The sequence below is a fragment of the Salvelinus fontinalis genome, chromosome 1 (assembly GCF_029448725.1).
Source record: "Salvelinus fontinalis isolate EN_2023a chromosome 1, ASM2944872v1, whole genome shotgun sequence".
Classification (NCBI taxonomy): Eukaryota; Metazoa; Chordata; class Actinopteri; order Salmoniformes; family Salmonidae; genus Salvelinus; species Salvelinus fontinalis.
In genome coordinates, this window is record NC_074665.1 from 70,793,539 (window position 1) to 70,819,136 (window position 25,598).

Here is a 25,598-nt window from a genome sequence, read left to right on the forward strand (position 1 = left end):
CATTTATGTTTTGTTCGAAAATGTGCATATTTATAGCTACAAATCGTGGTTTTACATTGCCGCCATGGTCACAAATGGCACCAAAATGTCCGGAGAAATTTTAGACAGCCACGTAATCTAACAGAAAAACTCATCATAAGCTTTGCTGAAAAATACATGTTGCACATATAATTAAAGATACACTGGTTCTTAATGCAACCGCTGTGTTAGATTTAAAAAAAATAACTTTAGTAAAAAGCACAGCATGCAATAATCTGAGACAGCGCTCAGCCATTCTCCGCCATGTTGGAGTCAAAAGAGTCAACAAAAATACGAAATAACATCATAAATATTCCCTTACCTTTGATGAACTTTCATCAGAATGCAGTGCCAGGAATCCTAGTTCCACAATAAATTGTTGTTTTGTTTTAGAATGTCCATTTCTTCTGTCGAATTAGCAACTTTGATTAGCAACTTCGTCCATGAAGATTTTTACGCATGAACGAAAAATTCAAAAAGTGATAATAAAAGGCTAATAAACTGGTCAAACTCAGTTGAGAATCCATCTTTAGGATGTTTATTTCATACATATCCAATAACGTCCCAGATGGAGCATTTCTTCATGTCTACCTAACGCATTGCAGACAAAGATATGACAAACCAAAGTGCGTAGCCAAATACTGCCAATATGGCTGACCTCTCACTCCAACAACTCTCATCCGGTCCCACAGAAGGCTAGACACTTCATTCCACGTTCTACTGCCTGTTGACATCTAGTGGAAGGTGTATGAAGTGCATACATATCCATAAATACAAGACAATTGAATAGGCGATGCCTTTCACAGAGACCCATTTCAGAATTTTCACTTCCTATTTGGAAGTTTGCCTGCCAAATGAGTTCTGTTTTACTCACAGATATAATTCAAACAGTTTTAGAAACTTCAGAGTGTTTTCTATCCAATAGTAATAATAATATGCATATCATATGATCTAGGACAGAGTACGAGGCCGTTTAAATTGGGCACAATTTTATCCAGAAGTGAAAACGGCGCCCCCTATTTCCAAGAGGTTTTAAGTAGTTCATCTTAATTTATCCAACATCTTTGCTTAACAAATCAACACATGCTTTCCTCCCTCCCTCCCTCCCTCCTTTCAGCGTCTAATGGGACCAGGAGGAGTGGACGGAGGGATGCCCATAATGAACGGAACGGCAGGGGCGCACGGAGGAGCAGGAGGGGGAGGAGGGGAGGACTACCAACACTGGATGGAGGGGAAGATGGCCCAAGCCCAGGCTCAGGCCCTACAGGCTCAGGCCCTACAGTCCCAGGTGGCTAAAGCCTCCTCCCAGCACCACTCCCAGCCCCACAGACAGGGCAGCGAAGTCTACTCCAACACCCTACCCGTACGCAAGAACGCCCCCGCCAAGAGCAACACCACCATGGGTAAGGAGGACCAGGATAGCGGAGCTCCATAAACATTTTGAGAGGCTCTCAAAGTTGGGCACCGGAATCACATGTACAGTAGCTACACTGTAACAAATTGATGAAAATGTTTTTCTAAAATCTTACAGTTAGCTACTGCAATTCAATATTACAGTACAGTACTATAAAAACCAATGCATTATGGGGGCTCAATGGCATTCCGCAATATAGGCAGTCAAGTTAGAATATTACAGAATACATCACTAGTGTACTTTTAGGAATTTAGCCTCAGTCACAGAGACCTTGGTGAGAGAACTGCTTGTTTGTGACATTCAAGAATTATATATACATGCGGTCAAGGAGCAAATTTTGTGCAGTGTGTGCTGCTCTTGTTTCCTCCATCTAATTTTAATGGCTCCTATCTCTCCTTTTATCACAGTGTATGTAACCGATGTGAAATGGCTAGCTAGTTAGCGGTGGTGTGCGCTAATAGCCTTTCAAACGGTGACTTCACTCGCTTTGAGACCTTGAAGTGGTAGTTCCCCTTGCTCTGCAAGGGCCGCGGCTTTTGTGGAGCGATGGGTAACGATACTTCGTGGGTGACTGTTGTTGATGTGTGCAGAGGGCGCCCGGGTCGGGGAGAGGGGACGGACTAAAGTTAAACTGTTACATGTACACCTGTAGTTCGAGGGGTTGGGTTAATATAAGAAATTAGAAATTATTACTTTTTATACTTAAGTATATTTTAGCAATTATGATTATGTAAACATTTGGCTGTTCATATCTTTCAGGCAAAATGCCACAAATCCTAGGTGAATTAGGTAAAATATAAAAATGAGGTGACGGGCAGAGGCGAGGCTTTAAGAATAATGGAAAAAAGACCCATGGTTTGATTCAACCTGTATTGCAGTAGTTCTGTGCTATAGAGCGATTGAAATTAATGTCAGCTCAATCTGAAACTGATACGGATTCAATTGAGCTCCTAGATTTAGTCCTTAGCCCTATACAGATGGATAGTCGGATCCTAATTTTATCACTCTTTTGTCGTTGAGAATTTTCCTGCACCTCAAAATCATGATTTTCATACATTTACTGAAAACCTGCATTTACACACGGTTATATTAACAGTATTGCACATTTCATGTAGCCTAATTTTGGCCAGATAGCCTAACCACCAATCAAGCAAAATTATGGACTAAATGTTGCTCAGGATTCTTTTGCTGCGACAACACTGGTCAAATTAAGATCCTACACCTGTAGACATAGTCTCTGCTCCCATTAAAGTTCAAGGTAATTTCCAGTAATAGGGTACAGTACACTGTAGCAAAACGTTTTAAGAAGTCCAGCTAGTAACTCCCTGTTTCATTCTGTTTTCTTCCGTTTTGGTGTCCAATGAACACATCCCTGGATTTGTTGTGATAGTCTCTGTTCCTTTCTCCCTCACTCCTCCAGGTCCAGAGACCCGAACCCTTCCCCGGTCTAGCTCTATGGCAGCAGGGCTGGAGAGGAACGGTCGTACCCGTGTCCAGGCCATTTTCTCCCACGCGGCTGGGGACAACAGCACCCTGCTCAGCTTCTCTGAAGGAGACATCATCACCCTGCTGGTGCCTGAGGCCCGCGATGGATGGCACTATGGAGAGAACGAGAAGAACAAGATGTAAGTAGCCTAACTCCATCTGATTCACTTTGTCTATGGCACCATGAGTAACATTTAGTTGGTGGTCCTCTGAAGCTCAGTTGGTAGAGCATGTCACTGGCAATGCCACAATAGTGGGGTTTGATTCTCGGGACCACCTATATGTGAAAAATGCACGCATGACTGTAAGTTGCTCTGGAGAAAAGCATCTGCTTAATGGTATTTATTAGGGTGAATCTTTACATGAGATATGAAATCATACAGTAAGTTTCCTAACTCTTGGTATTGTGGTCAAATGCTGTCAATGTTGAATTACTGTTGCTGATTCATCTGTTGAATCCTTGTGTCTCCTCATCAGGCGGGGCTGGTTCCCTTTCTCTTACACACGTGTCATCCCCGAGACTGAAAGCGACAAACTACGAGTCAACAAGTAAATTTTCTCTCTTTTTTTGCAGTATTGTGTTGGGTATTTGCAAGGAAACACTCCTTTAATGCTCATCTTTGTGTTATTCATTAGAAAATGATCTGTTCATGTGAGATCAGTTATTTTCAGTTCTGGATATGTCTTTGTCTAATTATGTCTGGTTCCAGTAATCAGCTATTCTCATTTCAGTCTGTGTGTAACTAACTGACTGTATGTCTGTTTCCAGTCTCCACCATGGTAAGAGCAGCAGCACAGGCAACCTGTTGGAGAGAGAGGACATGGCAAGTGCCCCTCCCCCTGACTACGGTATGTCATCTCGCCTGCTGGCACAGAGCGCTGTGATGGCACACAGCAGACAACAACGCCCATACAGCATGGCAGGGCCAGGCTTCTCACAGGTAAACAACAACACGCACACAGACACGCACACAGACACAAAAAGACACACACACTTGACCCCCAATCCCTCCTTCCCCCAAACACGTGTACATATTGGGCTATTAATTGTGCCATCCTGTGTTATATTTATGCTAAAATGTGTAATCTATTCTACTGAGCCATTTACTTTATGTTCGTATTCTTATCTTTTATTATTGTTGTTGCATTGTCGAGAAGGAACCTGCATGTAAGCCTTTCATTGTACAGGATATACCATGTGTATCCTGTACATACGACTACTAAAACATGAAACTTGAACTTTGGCATCCACACGTAACCTTTATTTAACCTTTATTTAACTAGGCAAGTCAGTTGAGAACAAATTCTTATTTACATTGACGGCCTACCCCGACCGAACCCGGGCGACGCTGGGCCAATTGTGCTCCGCCCTTTGGAACTCCCAATCACGGCCGATTGTGATACAGCCTGGATTTTAACCAGGGTGTCTGTAGTGACACCTCAAGCACTGAGATGCAGTGCCATAGAATGCTGCGCGATTCGGGAGCCACATACACCCCCCCAAAAAAAGATTCACACACAGAGTTCCGTTCCCTATGCTTTGGAAACGTTAGCTGAGCTGATGGGATGGTAGTGCGTCAGAGAGAAACACAGAGAGGCAGTGTGTGTCTTGTAAATCTTGGCACACACAATTCAGTCCTATTCAAAAACCGTACCCTTACCTTAACCCTAACTCCAGTGGCGATTTTAGCATGCAAACAAACAAGAAAATGGTGGGGATGCATCGCAGCAAAGCCACTACACAACACTAAACAGTATATTAATTGCACTATAACGGTGACAAACTGTGCCCATAAACTGTCCCAACAGCAGAGACCGAACAGCAGTTCCAACACCTTACCACTGCTAAACCTAGCTATCAGCTGATCTTTGTCTGGCAGCGAAACAGTTCATTCAGCCTCATTTACTGCCTTTAAAAAAAACATAGCTGATATGGCTGACTTGCTTAAACAAATGCGGTTTCTACTCACAATTGAGATGTGCAAACTATGGCATAAGGGGATGACAAGAGGATAAGAGGCAATTAATGAGTGAGCTAGGACGGACGTAGTCAATATAACTATTTGTTCAACACTTTTAAAATGTACAGCAATAGATTTCAGAACATGTGCCATTCTTACAGTTTTCTCCCTGTACACCAAGTCAGAACCGTAGGATAAATAAAGGGGGCATATAAGCAGACAATGAAATCTCTTACAAAATTCGATGATTACATTTCTCTAAAACAGGTTATAGGCTACATGTGCACCACCAAGTCAAAACAGTAGGCAAAATTAAGAAGGGAAAATAGACCAAATTATTAGGGTGAGGAAAATGGGCTACTAACAGCTTACTACAAAGCATACACTTAGTATTACTTTCTTAGCTACAGTATACATATCTCCCTGGCATATTACATCATTTATGCAGCAGCGTACAATATAGACTCACCTTCTAGTGCTGTGCTTACTTGAAGGTGGCGCTGCAGTCCTTTTTGGCCAAATTTTATCATCAAAGTCACGCATTCTCTGGGTTTTTGGTGCTTTCAAGACAACTGGGAACTCGGGGTAAAAAAGGTTGAATCATGATGACGTCAGTGATCTTCAGGTCATAGCTCTAGAAAGAGGCCCGAGTTCCCGACTTACAATTCCGAGTTGGATGACCGTTTAAAACTTACTTTCCCAGTCGGTGCTCGTTGTTATTTATACCTATATTTAACTCTGCAAGTCAGTTAAGAATAAATTCTTATTTACAATGACAGCCTACCCCAGCAGCACTGGGCCAATTGTGCACCGCCCTATGGGACTCACAATCACAGCAGGATGTGATTCAGCCTGGATTCAAACCAGGGACTGTATTGACGCCTCTTGTACTGAGATGCTGTGCCTTAGACCACTGCGCCACTCGGGAACCCTTTTCCTGAGTTCCCAGTTGTCTTGAACTCATTGAAGTTAGATTTCCCAGTCCCGAGTTAAGTTGTTTTGTGTGCTGCAGAAATCATGCTGGATTGACAAATCAAATCAAAGTGTATTTGTCACGTGCGCTGATTACAATAGGTGTAGACCTTACAGTGAAATGCTTACTTACAGGCTCTAACCAATAGTGCAAAAAAGGTATTAGGTGAACAATAGGTAGGTAAAGAAATAAAACAACAGTAAAAAGACAGGCTATATACAGTAGCGAGGCTATAAAAGTAGAGAGGCTACATACAGACACCGGTTAGTCAGGCTGATTGAGGTCGTATGCACATGTAGATATGGTTAAAGTGACTATGCATATATGATAAACAAAGAGTAGCAGTAGCGTAAAAGAGGTGGTGGTGGGTGGTGGGACACAATGCAGATAGCCCAGTTAGCCATTTGATTACCTGTTCAGGAGTCTTATGGCTTGGGGGTAAAAACTGTTGAGAAGCCTTTTTTTCCCCTAGACTTGGCACTCGGGGTACCGCTTGCCATGCGGTAGTAGAGAGAACAGTCTATGACTGGGGTGGCTGGGGTCTTTGACCATTTTTAGGGCCTTCCTCTGACACCGCCTGGTGTAGAGGTCCTGGATGGCAGGCAGCTTAGCCCCAGTGATGTACTGGGCCGTACGCACTACCCACTGTAGTGCCTTGCGGTCAGAGGCCGAGCAATTGCCGTAGCAGGCAGTGATGCAACCAGTCAGGATGCTCTCGATGTTGCAGCTGTAGAACCTTTTGAGGATCTCAGGACCCATGCCAAATCTTTTTAGTTTCCTGAGGGGGAATAGGCTTTGTCGTGCTTCACGGCTGTCTTAGTGTGTTTGGACCATGATAGCTTGTTGGTGATGTGGCATATAGTATTATATATACAGTACACACAATACTGTACATACACTACTCAAGCTCACTTAGCTAGCCCAGATATACTGATCAAAAATATAAATGCAACATGCAACAATTTCAACGATTTTAACCAGTTACAGTTCATATGAGGAAATGAGTCAATTGAAATACATATTTTAGGCCCTAATCTATGGATTTCACATGACTAGGCAGGGGCAAGGCTCCCACTTGGGAGCCAGGCCCACCCACTGGGGAGGCAGGCCCAGCCAATCAGAATATGTTTAATAAAGCCAAAAAATGGCTTTATTAAAGACAGAAATAATCCTCAATTTCAACTGCTATCCGAGTGGCTGGTCTCAAAGGATCCCGCAGGTGAAGAAGCTGAGTGTGGAGGTCCTAGGCTGCTGTGGTTACACGTGGTCTGCGGTTGTGAGGCCAGTTGGACTTACTGCCAAATTCTCTAAAATAACATTGGAGGTGGCTTATGGTAGAGAAATTAACATTACATTTTCTGGCAACAGGTCTGGTGGACATTCCTGCAGCCAGCATGCCAATTACACACTCCCTCAAACTTGAGACATCTGTGGCATTGTGTTGTGTGACAAGACTACACATTTAAGAGTGGCCTTTTATTGTTCCCAGCACAAGGTGCACCTGTGTAATGATCATGTTGTTTATTAATCAGCTTCTTGATATGCCACACCTGTCAGGTGGATAGATTATCTTGACAAAGGAGAAATGCTCTCTAACAGGGACGAAAACAAATTTGGGCACAATATTTTTGAGAAATAAGCTTTTTGTGCTTTTGGATCTTTTCTAGGATATTTTATTTCAGCTCTTGAAACATGGGACGAGCACTTTACATGTTGTGTTTATATTTTTGTTCAGTTTATATAGGAGGAGTCAACCATCAATGTGACAGGCTTTGTGTTTTACCAGTACACCAGGTCCCCAGTCTCACTCAACTTAGCTTTCTCACAACATTCTGGCCCATTAACTTACGTAAACAGGGGATCAGTTCCTCTCTGCCTCACACACACAATTGGTGTGTCTGTTTGTCAAGGATGTGCGAGCATGTGTTTCTAAATCTAACTGTCTGTGTGTGTCCGTCCGTGTGCGTGCGTGAGTGCATGTGTGTGTGTGACTGGCCTCACAGAGATGACAGAGCCCAGATTGGAGAGGGCTGCTTGCTGCTCGGCTGCCTCTGGTACTGACGAAAGTAGTTGTGACAGGAGCCCGCTGATAACATGAAGAGGGACTAGCCCAGCTGACTGTAGACACACACACATTGTCGCTGTGGCGAGAGTGAGCGGGAGCTATGTCACATTATGTAACACCAAAACCCTCCAAACTCAACCCTTTACAGGGCTTTTGGGTAGGAGGAGGTGGAGAGGTACTGTACGTGGGCATGATAATAGTCTCTAATTGCTCAGATAGTCACGTAACAACTCCTTTGTCTTGTTTTCCCACCTCAAATCATTTTAGGGATATGTCTCTAGTGGCGTTCTGAGAGAATAGAGATAGTTACAACAGACAGTTCTGTTAGTTCTATAGTTCTTCAGCTGTATCACTCTGACTACAGGCAGTGGTGTTCAGCTGGTGCCCCCTACTGGCTCATATCAGTATGTCAACTGTCAACACTTCATTGACTGATAATATCATATTTATATAGGCCATTTAGCAGACACTTTTATCCAAAGAAACTTAAAGTCCTGTATGCATAAATGTTTCTTAATAGTGGCCCTAGCAGGAATCAAACCCACGGTTCTTGGCATTGTAAGCACCACATGATATCGACTGAGATACATTGGACCATAAACTATTTCTGATAAACAGACCTGTCTGTCTGTCTAACATGGCGGTACAATATAGCCAGCAAATCAATTGCTACTGTTTTGGATTGCCAATCAAGCAATACTGTTATCATGAATTCTCAAGTTTCCAGTGTGACACAAAAGTGGCAATGACTTGATGACTGAAAAGTGGTTTGTCTTTGTCTCAACAGCAAGGACTTGAAGAGTATGAGCAACATTTTTCAACAAGGTAAGCTCACTCTTCTCTCTATAGATAAAAAAATACCTTTGATTGTGATACTGAATTGGTAAGGTTTGGACAGGATTGCACTAGAAAGACTGGGGGTGCATTACATATACAGTATCGAAGAGTAGCCAGTACATGTAGGCAGGTCATTCCACTGATAGGAACTCTGACTTTACAACATCAACTGTCAAACTACAAACAAGGACACATCAGGTTTTTGTTGTGTTATTTTCCATTTTAATGGTTTCCTTTCTGTGATTTGTGTTTCTGTTTTTTCCCCGACTAATTTGATTATGAGACTTAGCTATGATATTATCATGATTATGTGATATCATGTGGGATAAAAAGGTTGGTTTAGGTTTGTTTGCTACTGACAGTTGGGCCAGCCGATCACAGTAAGAGGTGAGATTCTAGACCCGGTACCCAAAAGCCCAATGGTGGTCCACCTCAACCCATGTTGGACCAATGGGAATCCCTTATCCTTATCCCATTTATCCAAATATGTTTTTTTCCTTTTACCTTGAAACATATGTTTTGCTTTAGCTTTTATCGTTAACTTTAATTTTGGTTCTTTTTACATTCATTTTTTATGTTTTTAAATTTGAAGTCAGGGAAAAGCCTCAAGCTTACACGCTCCCATACTGACCCTCCACGCATCATGCAGCTAGCTAGCGCCTCCATATTATTACTACTATCCCGCTGCGCCCCACACTGTGCTCTGTGTCAATGTGTAGACTACAGTATAGTAGACCTGGGTCCATGTAGTCGTGTTTTCTATACTATTTGAACTCAGGTCTGCAGTCAACATTGACTGTGAAAGGCTGTCAGTTCATGTCAGAGAAATGAAATTGAAAACATTGTACTGTCTCCTCCCTATACCTCTGGGGGAAATGTTATGTTTACTGTATAAAATACTATGGTATTGAAGTAATCGTTGTGAATGGATGAAGGGAATGTTCAGACAGAGGCAGCAACATGACACCCAGCTCCAAAGTTGGCCAAACTACAGTACATGCCTGTAGATTGGCCAACTATATTTGGCTGTGGATGTGTTGCTCCACTGTTGTTTCTTTGAGTGCCTATATACCCCACCTACCTGGAAGCTTCTCCTTCTCTTTGTTCCACAGTTCCGAAGGTGGAACAGTTCCAAAATTGATTTCAACAGTGTGAGAAGGGACAGACAGACACACAGACAGACACAGACTCAGCTTGCTGCTGCTGCAATAGGACTGACTGCCTGCCAGGCACCTCTGCAATCCCTCATTAATAGCCCTCCTCGCCAATCACTCTCACCCCTTCTCTCCCACCCTCTCTCTAACCCCCACCCCTCCTCTCTCACCCCCTCTCTAACCCCCACCCCTCCTCTCCTGCCCTTTCTCTAACCCTCAGCCTTCTTCTCTCGCCCTCTCTCTAATCCACCACAACACTCCCCTCTCCACCTGAGTTTACCAGGCCATTTCCCTACTCCCCCATCCCCCGTCCCGTCCCTCCGTCCTCTCCCTCCCATCCCACCAAGGGACAGACTTGTCTCTCCCCCTATACTCTTCCTCCTCACTCTCCTCACACCCTGCACTTCCATGCTACGCTGCAGTTCCCAGGCCAAGCACTGGTGGAACCAGAACCACAAAGCAGGACCAACTAACCCCACGCTAAAGGACTGACACCATCCTGAGCCATCCTTATTAAAATCATTGGAATGATGGGCTTTGTCTGAGGAGGAAAATTAGTCAAATCTTTAGCTTGTCTTTCATGCATGTACATCTTTTCTATTTAATCGGGATTTCTTCCTCTGCAAACATACAATAAAATTAAACAAATGTTTTTAAATAAAATCTTCAGTGTTCTCCAGCAGAATCAAGGTTGAAAGATGAAGGATTTATATTACCAGTGTAAATCAAAATGGTAATCCAAAGGGGATTGTTTTATTAATGTAAAGATGATCTTGTATGATGATCAAAAAGTTAAAGTTCATCTACAGTATACTGTGTCTTCTTATGCTTCAGACAGTGACTTTACTTTACAGACTGTGAGGTCCTTCGGGTAACTTCTAATATCCCTCTTTAAATGAGAGGTTATGTATCACATGTAGTGAAATAACTAAAATGTAAATGTTCATTTTTCATTTGAACTTATGAGGGCAGGTGACCAATGAAATAGATGGCAATGAATATGTACTGTACATAAATGTACCATAAAATGGATGATTATTATGCCTATTGATTACATCAGTTGATCAAAACGCACCTTAAAAACCAAATGACTTGTATTATCATGTTATTATTACTATTATTAGCCACAAGGTAATATGTTTTATGATGTCTGAGGTCTAGCAGGCAGTGTGAAAGACACCTTGCTCTGATATCCATGTACTACGGGGTCTCTGAGTATTGTTGTTTCGTCTGAATATCAACATACTGTACTATATCAAGGCTGAATGGGTAAAAAAAAAAGAATAATCATCCCTGAAAGAAAGAGATGCAAGGCTCTGAGTAGGGTTACCGTTCAGGAGTTCATCCCTGAAAGAAAGAGATGCAAGGCTCTGAGTAGGGTTACCGTTCAGGCGTTCATCCCTGAAAGAAAGAGATGCAAGGCTCTGAGTAGGGTTACCGTTCAGGCGTTCATCCCTGAAAGAAAGAGATGCAAGGCTCTGAGTAGGGTTACCGTTCAGGCGTTCATCCCTGAAAGAAAGAGATGCAAGGCTCTGAGTAGGGTTACCGTTCAGGCGTTCATCCCTGAAAGAAAAGACAACAGATACTTGTTCTACACCTCTGCCATCCCATGACAAAGGTGCTACATTTCATGGCGCCCGATTCAGACCTTTGCTAAGTAGGACTTAATTCAAGAAAACATGGAGTTAATTCAACATTGTTTGACTTAAGTCCATGTTAAGTCAACTTATCTCAAGTCTGAATAGGGCCCGTGGTGCGTAAACCATGTTGCCAAAGCAACACCCTCTCTTCTCATTCTCTCTCATCCCCTTCAATCAGTGCTGCCTGGCTGCCAACTGTTTACAAATAGCTTTAATAATTTACTAGACAGAGTCTCTTGCTGTGCATACAATAGGATAATGATTTGGGAGCAACATCAATAAATGTTTTCTATCTATAAACCATTCAATCTAATCGTGTCCCCTGTGCAATTACCATATGTCACAGAACAAATAGGTAATTCTAGTCTGCCCAGTTATATACTGTACAGAGACCTTGGAGACAATGAATGGGTCAGATGCCCTTAAAAGAGTCATCATTTGCCAACAGCACAACTGCAAATTATGGCAATAACTGAATTGGATCGATAGCCATTTATCTTCGTAATAAATAAGCTTGCATGTACTGTGTCCCTTGCTATTTTGACACATATTTGCACTACACATGAAATGAGAAACCTTTAAAAGGGAGAAGGGTTGATTCGTTATTGTAACTTTGTTCAGCCTTCTTGTACTTTAGTCTTTGTAATAAAAGACTTGAATAAAAAAAGGAAACGAAAAAGCATGACTCTGTATCTGAGGCAGGATAAAATATGTATGTCTGTTATTTCTATGTGCTGAATAAAGAACAACGCTAGTCTGTCTGTTTGTCTGTATGGCTGTCAGTACCTGTCGATGTCAACCCCTGTCCTGTCCAAATCAGAAATGATTACCGCTAAGTATTAGGCTATTTGCTATCACAACACTATCTTTGAATTCTCCTTGAAATCCTATTAGATTGACTCAATTGTTATAATTTGCTAAAGGGAGAAAAAGTGACATTTACTGCCAAACTGTACTACCCAAAACTCCTTCCCTGCCACAAACAAAATGTCTCCTTGTTGTGTCTCTCTTGCTCCCTGTCCTTCTCACTGTTTGTGTGTAATTCCTGTCTTCCCCTAGCTTTGCCAACCCCCTTCTCTATCTATCTGTGTTTTGATAAATGTAGAGACAAAAGCGCTCTCAAACGAGTTACTACGACCGGAAGCTGCCAATGTTTCTTCTTTCTCCACTAGAATAAGGCTAAGGTATGAGTGATCAGACTGCAACATCTGAATAGATGGCACACCCACTCTCAGTGTAAAAAATAATAATACAATATAGTATTCTTCTATTATTTGTGATTACGTTTTTTGGAACAATGCATTTTTTTGTTGTGAAGATTAATTGGAATAATGTACAGAGAATGATTGATATTGATTTGCATGCTTAGGGGGACACCAAGATAGTGTAATGTTGATAAATGACCTCAAATGTATGGTGACTTTCTACTATAAAAATAAGCTTAATAAATATTATTTCAGTTGAGCACTCTATTGTATTTCTGTACCCTTATTCATGCACATCTATCTCCAAGGCCTTTGCAATCTCGGGGGACTTTTAACATAACACTTCTCGATTTTAAAGACCGTTATGCTGAATTGGGAAGTTAGTTTATTTGTCTAACATGATATACAGCTAAAGGCCAACAATAGTTGCTTCTCATTGGTTGAGTAATCTATAACAACTGTTATGTGTTGCAGTAGAACAAGTATTTAAGATGCTTGGGGAATACAAACTTGGTCATGGATGAAGTAATTCATTATTAATCCAAATGCATAACAATAATGGTAACACTTTACTTGACACCCAGCGTCACAACACATGACACGGTCATAACCATGTTATAATATGTCATAACAACTGACATAACTTGTCAACCTGTCATAATATGACCATAACACTGTCATAACCCATATATTTACACCTGTTGTGACATACTGCATTATTGCATTATTTTATGGCTGGTTATGACACCTACATGCGAGTGTCAAAGCCAACATTATTCAAATGTGTGGGGGGGGTTCAAGAACTTTCCTTTTGTCTTAAGTCCTTTGTTGTTGTTGTAATTAATTCTTTACAGTCATGTTTGTTTTTTCATCATATTTTAAATAACTTGTAGAAAATACACTTTATAACACTGTCAAGAAACATTATGACCATCATAATCATATAAGCCAGATAGGCCTATTACATACTTCCCTTATGTCAGTCAGCAGTCACAAAGAGGGTGTCTTGTCTTGCTCCTAAAATCTACTCCTGCATTTATCCCAGTCATCAGAAACATAGCTTTGGGGTCTGTGCATGTCTGATATCAATGTGTGCACAATTACAATGATCATTTAATGTGGTCATTTTCATAACATTTTAAAATAACATAAACATATTGTTGACAAGTAGTCTATGGTGTAATGGTACGTTTTGCCTTGTGTGGTAGGTTTTATTATTTTTGACACTTATGTAGTTGTCATAACCAGCCGTAAAATAACTACCATGGTAGGTTTTGTGTTTTTTTGTTACACTCTTACGTAGGTGTCATAACCAGCCATAAAATAACGCAATATATCTCACAACAGGTCTAAATGTGTGTCATGACAATGTTATAACCATATTATGACAAATTATGTCATAACACAAGGGGTTGGTCTAATCCTGAATGCTGATTGGTTAAAACCACATTCCAACCGGTGTCTATTCCACAAGTTACCACCAGCTAAATCTATGACATAAAATGCCTATTTACTCTGTTCCATCTGACTGAGCAGTCCACTGTCTCATCAGCCCAGCCAGGCATTTTATAAACATGATCTCCACTATAAAAAGTATATAGACATTATCTCACATTTATTTTAGACTGACATTTAGTTTTCAACAGCAGATATTTGTATGAACCTTGTGTCTGTCTCCCCGACATTTGAATCTTTGTTTCAATATTCAAATTCGATCTTCAGCTGTCTCATTGTAATGAACGTGTCAGGTGTCAGGACGAGACAAACAGGCAGGCAGCGTTTAACAGCCAGTCGAAATCATGAAACAGCTGGCATCATTTTTATGGATATATACAAAGAAATGTCATTTGAAAAAAGGTTCAATGAAACGAGGTGCAGCTAGTTTGCAGTCTTTCCAGCTACAGTTTGAAGTGATTGTGTTAGCTGTGTTGTTGTCTAGCTCCTCTGAACAACAGTGTCCTGACGAGTCAGCACATGTTCTATGCCAGGTGAAATCGCACATCATTAGCTCATTGTTATGGATGTATCCAAATAAGTGTCACTAGAAAACAGCTTAAACAAACGCAAATGCGACAACTGTTATTCTGGCTGCTGTAAGTTAGCCGTAGTTGGCTAGCTAGCAAGCAAGGGATAAGAACGTTGCCAGCCAGCATGGCAATAAAACATTTAGAACGAACGACTGGGTCGCATAGATACAGAACAAAAAGTCTGAACGACTGGGTCGCGTCTCTAGCAACCGAACCGATAGAATGAACGACCAGCCGGCTTAGGTAGCAACCCTAGATTTGTGTAGGGACTATAACTTGTGGAAGAATTAAATAGTGAATACATTCATCAAAATAACAATTTTATGAAAATATGTCAATCGTTATTTGAAATGTTCAAAGTCTGTGTTTGGAGGATATATTGGAACGTTTTGCCGGACCTCTACTTCGTCTCGGCCCTAACAACACCTGTGCTAATATATCCTCCAAACACCGGCTTCTCAGGCATTATCACTTAATTATGACATGGTTATGACCGTGTCATAACGTGTTATGATGCTGTGTGTCAAGAAAAGTGTTACCACAATAACCATATTACTATTGTACAAATTAGTTTGTGTTCAAATCTAGTAGAAGTAGTCGTCACCTTAGCTTCCTCTCCCATTACCTCATGCTTTCAGTGCTTCACCCCACCTTACTTTACACATTTGCTGTCGCCTTCTATCTCGATGTTATTGTCAGGATTGTGGTCTGCCCACTGCCCTTTCTAGTACAGTACAGTAGGTCCCGTTTTATTTAGATAGTCCCCTATCGATGGTCTATAGATGCTCAAACTGCATCTTTGCTGTTTTATAGCAGCTTGTGAGGGTTAGGGTTTGTGGGTGGAACTAGGGTTAGTGGATAGTTTGTTAAACAGTTTGAATATTTACTGAACATCTGTATGGGGACTATCCAAACAAAGTGTTAGCGGAACTATCCAAACAACCCCCGATCCACCGCTATACCCCAGCCGGCCAGCTCCTCCTGCTGCTCCCAAACAGGTACTTTTCCTTACTGCAGATAAACCTTACCTGTGAGTCCTCCTGACCTGCTCTGGGTATCGTGCCATTTAACTGTTGTCTGTCTTTACAGTACTCTGTCTGTGGACGTTTGATTGGTGGAATGTTTGTGTACGTGTCATATGCCTGTTTATTTGTGTGTGCTTGCTTGCTTGCCTCGCTCCTCTCTTTTTGCGTGTGACTTTTTTATGTTGGTTCTTTTGTTTTGTTGTACTGAACAAATTGCATTTTGGGGAGTAACACGCTTTGGTGAATGACATAATAGCCTAAGATTATGAACTTTAGTGTTATTAACATCAGTTGCGGTTTGGTCAAAATATGTCAAACTAAACATACACGGTAAAAAAAAAGTCCTGTTGTTTTTACAGTAACTTACTGGCAGCCAGTTACCTGTAAGTTACTGTATAAAAAAGATACAGTATGTTACCGTAAATTCCAAAGAAACTTTAGTTTAACAGTTCTTAACTGCATCTCTTTACATTAATGTACTGTTAAACCAGTTTATTTGGAATTTAGGATAACATTCTGTAGCTTTTCTTACAGTAATTTACAGGTACAGTGGGGCAAAAAAGTATTTAGTCGGCCACCAATTGTGCAAGTTCTCCCACTTAAAAAGATGAGAGAGGCCTGTAATTTTCATCATAGGTACACTTCAACTATGACAGACAAAATGAGAAAAAAAATCCAGAAAATCACATTGTAGGATTTATGAATTTATTTGCAAATTATGGTTGAAAATAAGTATTTGGTCAATAACAAAAGTTTATCTCAATACTTTGTTATATATCCTTTGTTGGCAATGACAGAGGTCAAACGTTTTCTGTAAGTCTTCACAAGGTTTTCACACACTGTTGCTGGTATTTTGTCCCATTCCTCCATGCAGATCTCCTTTAGAGCAGTGATGTTTTGGGGCTGTTGCTGGGCAACACGGACTTTCAACTCACTCCAAAGATTTTCTATGGGGTTGAAATCTGGAGACTGGCTAGGCCACTCCAGGACCTTGAAATGCTTCTTACGAAGCCACTCCTTCGTTGCCCGGGCGGTGTGTTTGGGATCATTGTCATGCTGAAAGACCCAGCCACGTTTCATCTTCAATGCCCTTGCTGATGGAAGGAGGTTTTCACTCAAAATCTCACGATACATGGCCCCATTCATTCTTTCCTTTACACGGATCAGTCGTCCTGGTCCCTTTGCAGAAAAACAGCCCCAAAGCATGATGTTTCCACCCCCATGCTTCACAGTAGGTATGGTGTTCTTTGGATGCAACTCAGCATTCTTTGTCCTCCAAACACGACAAGTTTAGTTTTTACCAAAAAGTTCTATTTTGGTTTCATCTGACCATATGACGTTCTCCCAATCTTCTTCTGGATCATCCAAATGCTCTCTAGCAAACTTCAGATGGGCCTGGACATGTACTGGCTTCAGCAGGGGGACACGTCTGGCACTGCAGGAGTTGAGTCCCTGGCGGTGTAGTGTGTTACTGATGGTAGGCTTTGTTACTTTGGTCCCAGCTCTCTGCAGGTTATTCACTAGGTCCCCCCGTGTGGTTCTGGGATTTTTGCTTACCGCTCTTGTGATCATTTTGACCCCACGGGGTGAGATCTTGCGTGGAGCCCCAGATCGAGGGAGATTATCAGTGGTCTTGTATGTCTTTCATTTCCTAATAATTGCTCCCACAGTTGATTTCTTCAAACCAAGCTGCTTACCTATTGCAGATTCAGTCTTCCCAGCCTTGTGCAGGTCTACAATTTTGTTTCTGGTGTCCTTTGACAGCTCTTTGGTCTTGGCCATAGTGGAGTTTGAAATGTGACTGTTTGAGGTTGTGGACAGGTGTCTTTTATACTGATAACAAGTTCAAACAGGTGCCATTAATACAGGTAACGAGTGGAGGACAGAGGAGCCTCTTAAATAAGAAGTTACAGGTCTGTGAGAGCCAGAAATCTTGCTTGTTTGTATGTGACCAAATACTTATTTTCCACCATAATTTGCAAATAAATTCATAAAAAATCCTACAATGTGATTTTCTGGATTTTTTTTCTCATTTTGTCTGTCATAGTTGAAGTGTACCTATGATGAAAATTACAGGCCTCTCTCATCTTTTTAAGTGGGAGAACTTGCACAATTGGTGGCTGACTAAATACTTTTTTGCCCCACTGTAACTGGCTGCCAGTAAGTTAACGTAAAAACAACAGGATTTTATTTTACAGTGTACTTATGTGAAAACAGTGTTTTGATTATGTTTTTCTGTCTTTAAATTATTAATTGTGTATGTAAAGTATAAGTTCAAACAAATGTAAATATGTTATAAATATGTTATTATTATTTGAACACTGTGGCTATGGTTAGTTTACTAATAAGTTAGACAATGTAGTGAAGAGTAAGTTATGATTTACCCATCATTTTAAATGAACATGAATGTTCACACCATAGGACTGTTTACCTTTTCAGTTTGGGACTTTTGAGTGAACAGTTTGCCCGCTTTTGAGTCAAACGGGCCCCTCGTAAGTGACAAGATGATTCCCATGTTACCATTCAGCCAAAATATCAGCCATTCACCAGCTTCCTCTCCCTTCTATGTGCCTTGCTATCTTTCACTTCCGCTTTCTTAGTGCACCTCCCTGTCATCATCTGGTTTCATGAGGAGGGTCCTAGCCCATTGCTCATTCTATGGCTTTGTCTGAAATTGCACCCTATTCCCTAAATAGTGTATAATTGTTTTGCAGAGCCAGCATACTATTTAGGGATTGGGGTGTTATTTTGGAACTCCCCACTATCTCTTGAACAGTTGACATTATTTTATTGTCTCACGTCAGATTGTCTCACATAGGAGTGATGTCACTTGGCGGAAAACAGTGGATATTTGTCATCATTGATGTGCTTTCATTCTGTGTCTCGCCAACCAATCAGGGATGGGCATTGGTTGTGCAGTCCACCCAGATAATGATATACATTCTGAAAATATTAATTTAGGGCTCTATTCAATATGCATCGCGCAAGTTCAGCATTACAGCGTATATACATTTCAAGGCAATGTTCCTGTGTTAGTGAAGACTGCATTCACGGTAAATGCTGCTTATATCGGCTCAATCGGAAATTACTTTTACATTTCTATCGCGCATTTCTAAAGCTTCAGCGACACAGACTGCATAGAGCCTTAATAACAGAAACTTAATTCTCTGTTGATGGTTTTGTTGCATGATGCTTGCCTTGCGCACACATCAAAGCCTTATTTCACCCTTATTCCATCTTCATTCAGGGCTGCTCCAAACTCACTCGCCAAACTTCTCTACTCTGTACTCCGTAATGTTTAGTGTTAATAACTAATGGATCAGTTGGTTCCCTCCACCTCTCCTCCCGTTCTTCATCCCTTCTGTCCCTATCCCTTCCTCCTGTTTTCCTCCCTTCCTTCCACCTATCCGTCTTCCCTCCCTCTTGTCCGTACAGTGTCCCTCTGCCTCAGGAGGAACCAACCCAGGCCACTGAGGACCAACCCAGACCTCTCATCTCTGTCGATGACCAGTCTCCTCCTCCAATCCTCTATTAGCTCCATGCTCTACTTCCTATTATTCTTGCCTCTGATTGGTTGCTGTGAAGCACAGATACGTTTAGCCAGCCAATTGGAAGAGAAGAACCCTGATTTTGTTTGACAAATCCAAGCACACACAGGACTAATCTTTCACAAGTACTGTAGACCATGTGCTGCACAAGTTTTAGCACAGACTGAACTATCCATAGCATTCAAGCACACCTAGGCTTGGACTGCCTCTTCAATACAATTAAAGCATTTGAAAACAGTAATAAACTGTATGCAGTAAATTATGACTGAATCTGTTATTTGTTAATAATGTATGCATATGCTTAAGAAAATGTAATTGTTTGATCTATTTTATTGTTCTATGATCTAGTCGTATTTTACTTCTTGCTATTAGCGATTTGTAAGATTTGGAGGAATTTCTTTGAATTTGTTTGTGTGAGCAATACATTTGTCACAAAGTAAACTATGTTATATAGTATATAGTATATTAAAGGGCCTGTATCGGGGAGAATATAAAGAGCACAGGGCATGGCGGCTTGTAGAAACAATTTCTACATGAGTCTGAGCCGCACACTAGATTAGGAGAGACGGAGAAAGAAAAGGTCAATGTTATACACAATACTTTAAGTTATAGCATTCAAATGCTTTTCACTGTTATTCTCATATTTTAAATGACAGAAAAACAATAATATTAAGCATTCATGCATATAACAACTGTATAGTATGACATTAATACATAAAAATACAAAGGAGTTGTTGTATTTCGTACTATTTCATAAATGTATTTGCTTCTCATCCCGTTTCATTTGTCTGTAAATTTATAGAAAAAACACTGAATTTACTAGAGAAAATAAAGTGATACAGAGTATATTCCAGATATTACCTGTGTGTTTGTACTGTGTTTATAAGAAATTCTTGAAAAGCACGTCTCCTTTTATACTCTCTTTGCTTCATGTTTTTACATTGTACATTATGTAGAATTATGAGTTGGCTAGAGAGCACAAACAGATTTGGGACCAGGCTATGTAATACATGAGACCCACATCCATGTGTAAAACAGACTTTATTTTTATTTCATAATAAGGTACAGAAAGTAACCATGTGACCAGTAAGTGAGTGTGGCTGGGACACATTTACTGACAGCATCCCTAAACTAGTCCTGCTCGTTTAAATCACAACCTGCACATTACCAAATGTTGCTCCTTATCACAATACCCCCTTCGTCTCACTAGCCTGGGTACCAGTCGGTTTGTGTCATCATTACAAGGAGAGCATTGATGACACAAACAGACTGGTACCCAGGCTATCGTCTCGCTATACAGATGTAGGATCTTAATTTGATCACCCTGTTGCAGGAGAACTTTCCTACAATGCAGGACGTTTCAAAATTGTAGAGTATTTGATGTTTAAAAAGCCTTTGGAAGTTTGTAATTTCCACTTTGAAAATTGTATCAAGCCCTACAAAAATGTCCATGAATTATAACCCACAAAATTCACATTTCCTGTTGCTGCAGGATTATTTTCCTGCTGTAGCAAACTGTCTCAAATTAAGATCCTACATCTGTAGTGTTTAAACATTATAGATCAAATATATATTCCTGTTCCTGTTTGCCTCATGACTTCATTAAATAGATCTCTTTGGCAACAATAAAACAAAGACATCTCCTTTTATCTGCCACTTCCAGGTCATTTCTTGATATTCTTAAAATGTTCTTTCTTTTTTTGAGATATAAAAATAGTACATACACAGACGGCGGTTTAGATAGATCTATAGACACTATACTAGTGAACAATATTAAAGCTCTAGAAAGGCAAACAAACAGAACACACTGACTGCATGGAGACTAGAGTGGATCTGTGAACCATAGAAATAGAACCTACTGTATGTCATTCTAAATCTATGTGTTGAACTGAATTGGCACCCTGGTTCTTTGAAGCTAAAGCCTACAGTGATATTAGCCTGGTCCCAGATCTGTTTGTACTGTCTTGCCAAACTATGGTGATTGAGGTAGGCAAGACTGCACAAACATACCTGCGACCATGCTACAGTGCTACTGATGTAATACTGCATTATCTTACCAGCCTGACTGTATGGAATGCGTTCTATGTTACACCCACAACCACCCGTCTTCCTTTCTATAGTACATACATTTTCACATACTGTACATAGCAAAGTTAAAGGTCCATAAATTCTAAATGCACTTTCCATTGTTAAAATCATGAACACAATCGTGAAACATTACACAACGACAAACCCTTGACCACCACACAGCTGAACATAAACAATATGTTAACACTGAACAAGTACTCAGTTCTGTGCTCTTCCAATAGTCATTGGATTATTTAATCTTCAACATGTTACCGAAGCCACTTGAGCCACTTGAAAATCATTTGTTTGTTCTTCCATTCTTTAAGTTTCATTTTTAGGTATCATATTTCTTAAAAGTGATAATTTCATCAAAAGTTTTCTATAAAAATGATATGCTACTGTATCTGTAAGTTTATCTGTGTATTTGTAAGCTTGCTATTCTTATACTGCAGTACGCCTTTCAGAATCGGAAATGTACACGTTCTTTGATCATTTAACAAAGAATCTCCACCTCAAGACAAGGAGACCTATTACACAGCATGACGTGAAGCTCAACACAGAAGCCAACATATGCTGTGATTTACCCACACTATCTGCTGCAAAGCACGTGGATCCAAAATCCCCAAAAAGAAGTACAGCATTTATTAAAAGTCATCTGAATGATATTGCCTCAAAACTGACTTGATGGATTTGAACAATAGCTTAGGTCCAGGGATGTATGTAAAAGCAGAGGTGGATTCACTAGAACCAAAACGGAAGCAAACGGAACCAACAGGGGAAGAACATACCTGAATTTGTTTTCCTTCGCGAAACGTTATGCAACTGTTTGCTACGGTGTGCACTAATGATTACACCCCAGGCATTCAGAGGGAGGGGAATAGTGACCCACACAGACAGAGGGAGAGGAATAGTGACTCTGGAATTCTGATTGGTGGAAATCATAAGGGTGATACATACAGTACAATACAGTGGTGGTCCTACTCCTGATAGAAAACTCTGGAGTCACTAAATGCAGCATTGATCATCTCTGCTAATACACAGTCATTTCAAGGCAACAACTTTCTGCCTTGTTCAATAGCTCCATTCCTTCACATACACTTAGGTGTCCCATTATTCTCTTCAATGGATGTAAAAGTGTTTGGAAACATGTAACATTATTATATTACATGTGCTATTTCATTTATATTTGAAGAGAACGGGTGAAGCAATGTCTCAAAGATATGTTGTTGGTCACTTTCCAACACCGATCCTTCAGTGAAAAGCCTGGATTCTGTCCTTTCCTCCATTTCTTCACTCCCTCCTCCTCTGAGTGGGGTACATGGTGTGTTCTGTTTTGATACCCATGTTTCCCAAAGTTCGTCCTTAGATTTGTGTTGTCGCTCAAAAAATATGTTGAACGCAACATAAAAGTCTTGACCTGCATATAAGTTCTTTGTAACGTATATTACTCTGTGTATTTACAATTGAAGTCGGAAGTTTACATACACCTTAGCCAAATACATTTAAACTAAGTTTTTTCACAATTCCCGACATTAAATCCTCGTAAGAATTCCCTGTTTTAGGTCAGTTAGTATCACCACTATATTTTAAGAATGTGAAAAATAAGAATAATAGTGTCACGTTCCTGACCTATTTCTGTTAGTTTGTTATGTGTGTTAGTTGGTCAGGACGTGAGGTTGGGTGGGCATTCTATGTTTTCTGTTTCTGTGTTGGTTTTGGGTTGCCTGGTATGGCTCTTAATTAGAGGCAGGTGTTTGGCGTTCCTCTAATTAAGAGTCATATTTAGGTAGGCGTTGTCACAGTGTTCGTTGTGGGTGATTGTCTTCCGTGTCTGTGTAATTGTTTGCACCATAAGGGACTGTTTACGGTTTGTTCGGTTTGTGTAGCCTATGTTCCTATTCGTGCGTTTTTCTTGTTTTATGTAAGTACATCGTCTAGGTCTGTCTATACCGTTTGTTGTTTTTGTTAGTTAATCAAGTTCGTGTTTCGTTAATAAAATATGTCTGTTCTTTACGCTGCGCCTTGGTTCCCTCAATACTCCTCCTCTTCCGAAGATGAAGAGGAGGAGGACTGCTGTTACAGAATCACCCACCAAGAATCCAGAACCAAGCAGCGTAATTTGGAGCAACGGGGAAGTATACAGGACTTATGGAGTTGGGAGCAAATATTTAACGGAGAAGGACCATGGGCTAAAGTGAATCACCATCCATGGGAACAGCTGGAGGCAGCTCGGAGAGTGGAGGAAAAGAGAGAGAGGAACCGGAGTTATGAGGGGACGCGTCTTGCACAGAAGCCCAAAAAGCCCGAGTAACACCCAAAAATTTATTGGGGGGGGGGGCTAAGAGGTAGTGGGCCAAGGGCAGGTAGGAGACCTGCGCCCACTTCCCAGGCTTACCGTGGAGAGCAGGAGTACGGGCAGGCGCCGTGTTACGCAGTAGAGCGCACGGTGTCTCCTGTATGAGTGCATAGCCCAGTGCGGGTTATTCCACCTCCCCGCACTGGTAGGGCTAGATTGGGTATTGAGCCAGGTGTCATGAGGCCGGCTCAACGCGTCTGGTCTCCAGTGCGTCTCCTCGGGCCGGCATACATGGCACCTGCCTTACGCATGGTTTCCCCGGTTCGCCTACATAGGCCTGTGCGGGTTATTCCACCTCCCCGCACTGGTCGGGCAACCGGGAGCATTCAACCAGGTAAGGTTGGGCAGGCTCAATGCTCAAGAGAGCCAGTACTCCTCCACGGTCGTTAATAAAATATGTCTGTTCTTTACGCTGCACCTTGGTTCCCTCAATACTCCTCCTCTTCCAAAGATGAAGAGGAGGAGGAGGACTGCCGTTACAAATAGTAGAGAGAATGATTTATTTCAGCTTTAATTTCTATCATCACATTCCCAGTGGGTCAGAAGTTTACATACACTCAATTAGTATTTGGTAGCATTGCCTTAAATTGTTTAACCTGGGTCAAACGTTTCAGGTAGCCTTCCACAAGCTTCCCACAAAAAGTTGGGTGAATTTTGTCTCATTCCTCCTGACAGAGCTGGTGTAACAGACAGGTTAGTAGGCCTCCTTGCTCACACACGCTTTTTCAGTTGAGGTCAGGGCTTTGTGATGAACGGAACCACTTTCTTGCAAGCCGAAGAACACCATCCCAACCGTGAAGCACGGGGGTGGCAGAATCATGTTGTGGGGGTGCTTTGCTGCAGGAGGGACTGGTGCACTTCACTAAATAGATGACATCATGAGGAGGAAAATGATGTGGATATATTGAAGCAACATCTCAAGACATCAGTCAGGAAATTAAACCTTGGTCGCAAATGGGTCTTCCAAATGGACAATGAACCCAAGCATACTTCCAAAGTTGTGGCAAAATGGCTTAAGGACAACAAATTCAAGATATTGGAATGGTTATCACAAAGCCCTGACCTCAATCCTATAGAACATTTGTGGGCAGAACTGAAAAAGCATGTGCGAGCAAGGAGGCCTTCAAACCTGACTTAGTTACACCAGCTCTGCCAGGAGGAATGGGCCAAAATCCACCCAACTTATTGTGGGAAGCTTGTGGAAGGCTACCCGAAACGTTTGACCCAAGTTAAACAATTTAAAGGCAATGCTACCAAATACTAATTGAGTGTATGTAAACTTCTGACCCACTGGGAATGTGCTGAAATAAATAAAAGCTAAAATAAATCATTCTCTCTAGTATTGTTCTGACATTTCACATTCTTAAAATAAAGTGGTGATCCTAACTGACCTAAGACAGGGAATTTTTACTAGGATTAAATGTCAGGAATTGTGAAAAGCTGAGTTTAAATGTATTTGGCTAAGGTGTATGTAAACTTCCAACTTCAACTGTATTATCATATATTATTTTCTATATTCTCATAAGAGTTGATTCTCTTTCCCCTCTTCTCCCACACCATAAACAATAAGAGGCACTGTCTTTTCAGAAACCTGATGTCCAAAAAGCTCTACATAAAAGTCACGCTAAGTTTATGTGGTGCAGCTCCTGGGTGGCTGTGGTTCTGTTCTACTCTCTGTCCCCATCCTCACTGCTCCCTGCAGAGATGGAGAGATGGAGAGAGAGAGAGAGAGAGCGAGAGGGACAGAGAGAGAGGGCGAGAGAGAGGGCGAGAGAGAGTGAGAGAGAAAGAGAGGCGGATAGTTACAACTTATTCATTATGTT

General features: G+C 41.2%; 2 protein-coding genes across 10 annotated transcripts in view; one reads left to right on the top strand and one right to left on the bottom strand.

Annotated features, from left to right (window-relative positions):
- baiap2b (BAR/IMD domain containing adaptor protein 2b) overlaps positions 1-20,212 on the top strand; it is a 194,414-nt gene extending 174,202 nt beyond the window's left edge. For 4 of the 6 annotated variants that reach the window (XM_055931798.1, XM_055931806.1, XM_055931842.1 and 1 more), the window contains 6 exons: positions 1,136-1,421; positions 2,853-3,057; positions 3,395-3,466; positions 3,687-3,858; positions 8,704-8,741; positions 19,240-20,212. In XM_055931798.1, coding sequence (XP_055787773.1) covers positions 1,136-1,421; positions 2,853-3,057; positions 3,395-3,466; positions 3,687-3,858; positions 8,704-8,741; positions 19,240-19,339 — 873 coding nt within the window. In that variant the 3' untranslated portion in view covers positions 19,340-20,212. Of the gene's footprint in view, positions 1-1,135; positions 1,422-2,852; positions 3,058-3,394; positions 3,467-3,686; positions 3,859-8,703; positions 8,742-9,865; positions 13,018-18,243; positions 18,297-19,239 lie in introns of those variants that run through there. The other 2 variants (XM_055931824.1, XM_055931815.1) reach the window with 2 other exon arrangements.
- Positions 20,213-20,374: 162 nt separating this feature from the next.
- The window catches only part of LOC129860881 (serine/threonine-protein kinase LMTK1-like), a 101,546-nt gene continuing 96,322 nt past the window's right edge, over positions 20,375-25,598 (bottom strand). For all 4 annotated transcript variants that reach the window (XM_055931769.1, XM_055931778.1, XM_055931762.1 and 1 more), the window contains one exon: positions 20,375-25,471. In XM_055931769.1, coding sequence (XP_055787744.1) covers positions 25,443-25,471 — 29 coding nt within the window. In that variant the 3' untranslated portion in view covers positions 20,375-25,442. The remainder of the gene's footprint in view (positions 25,472-25,598) is intronic.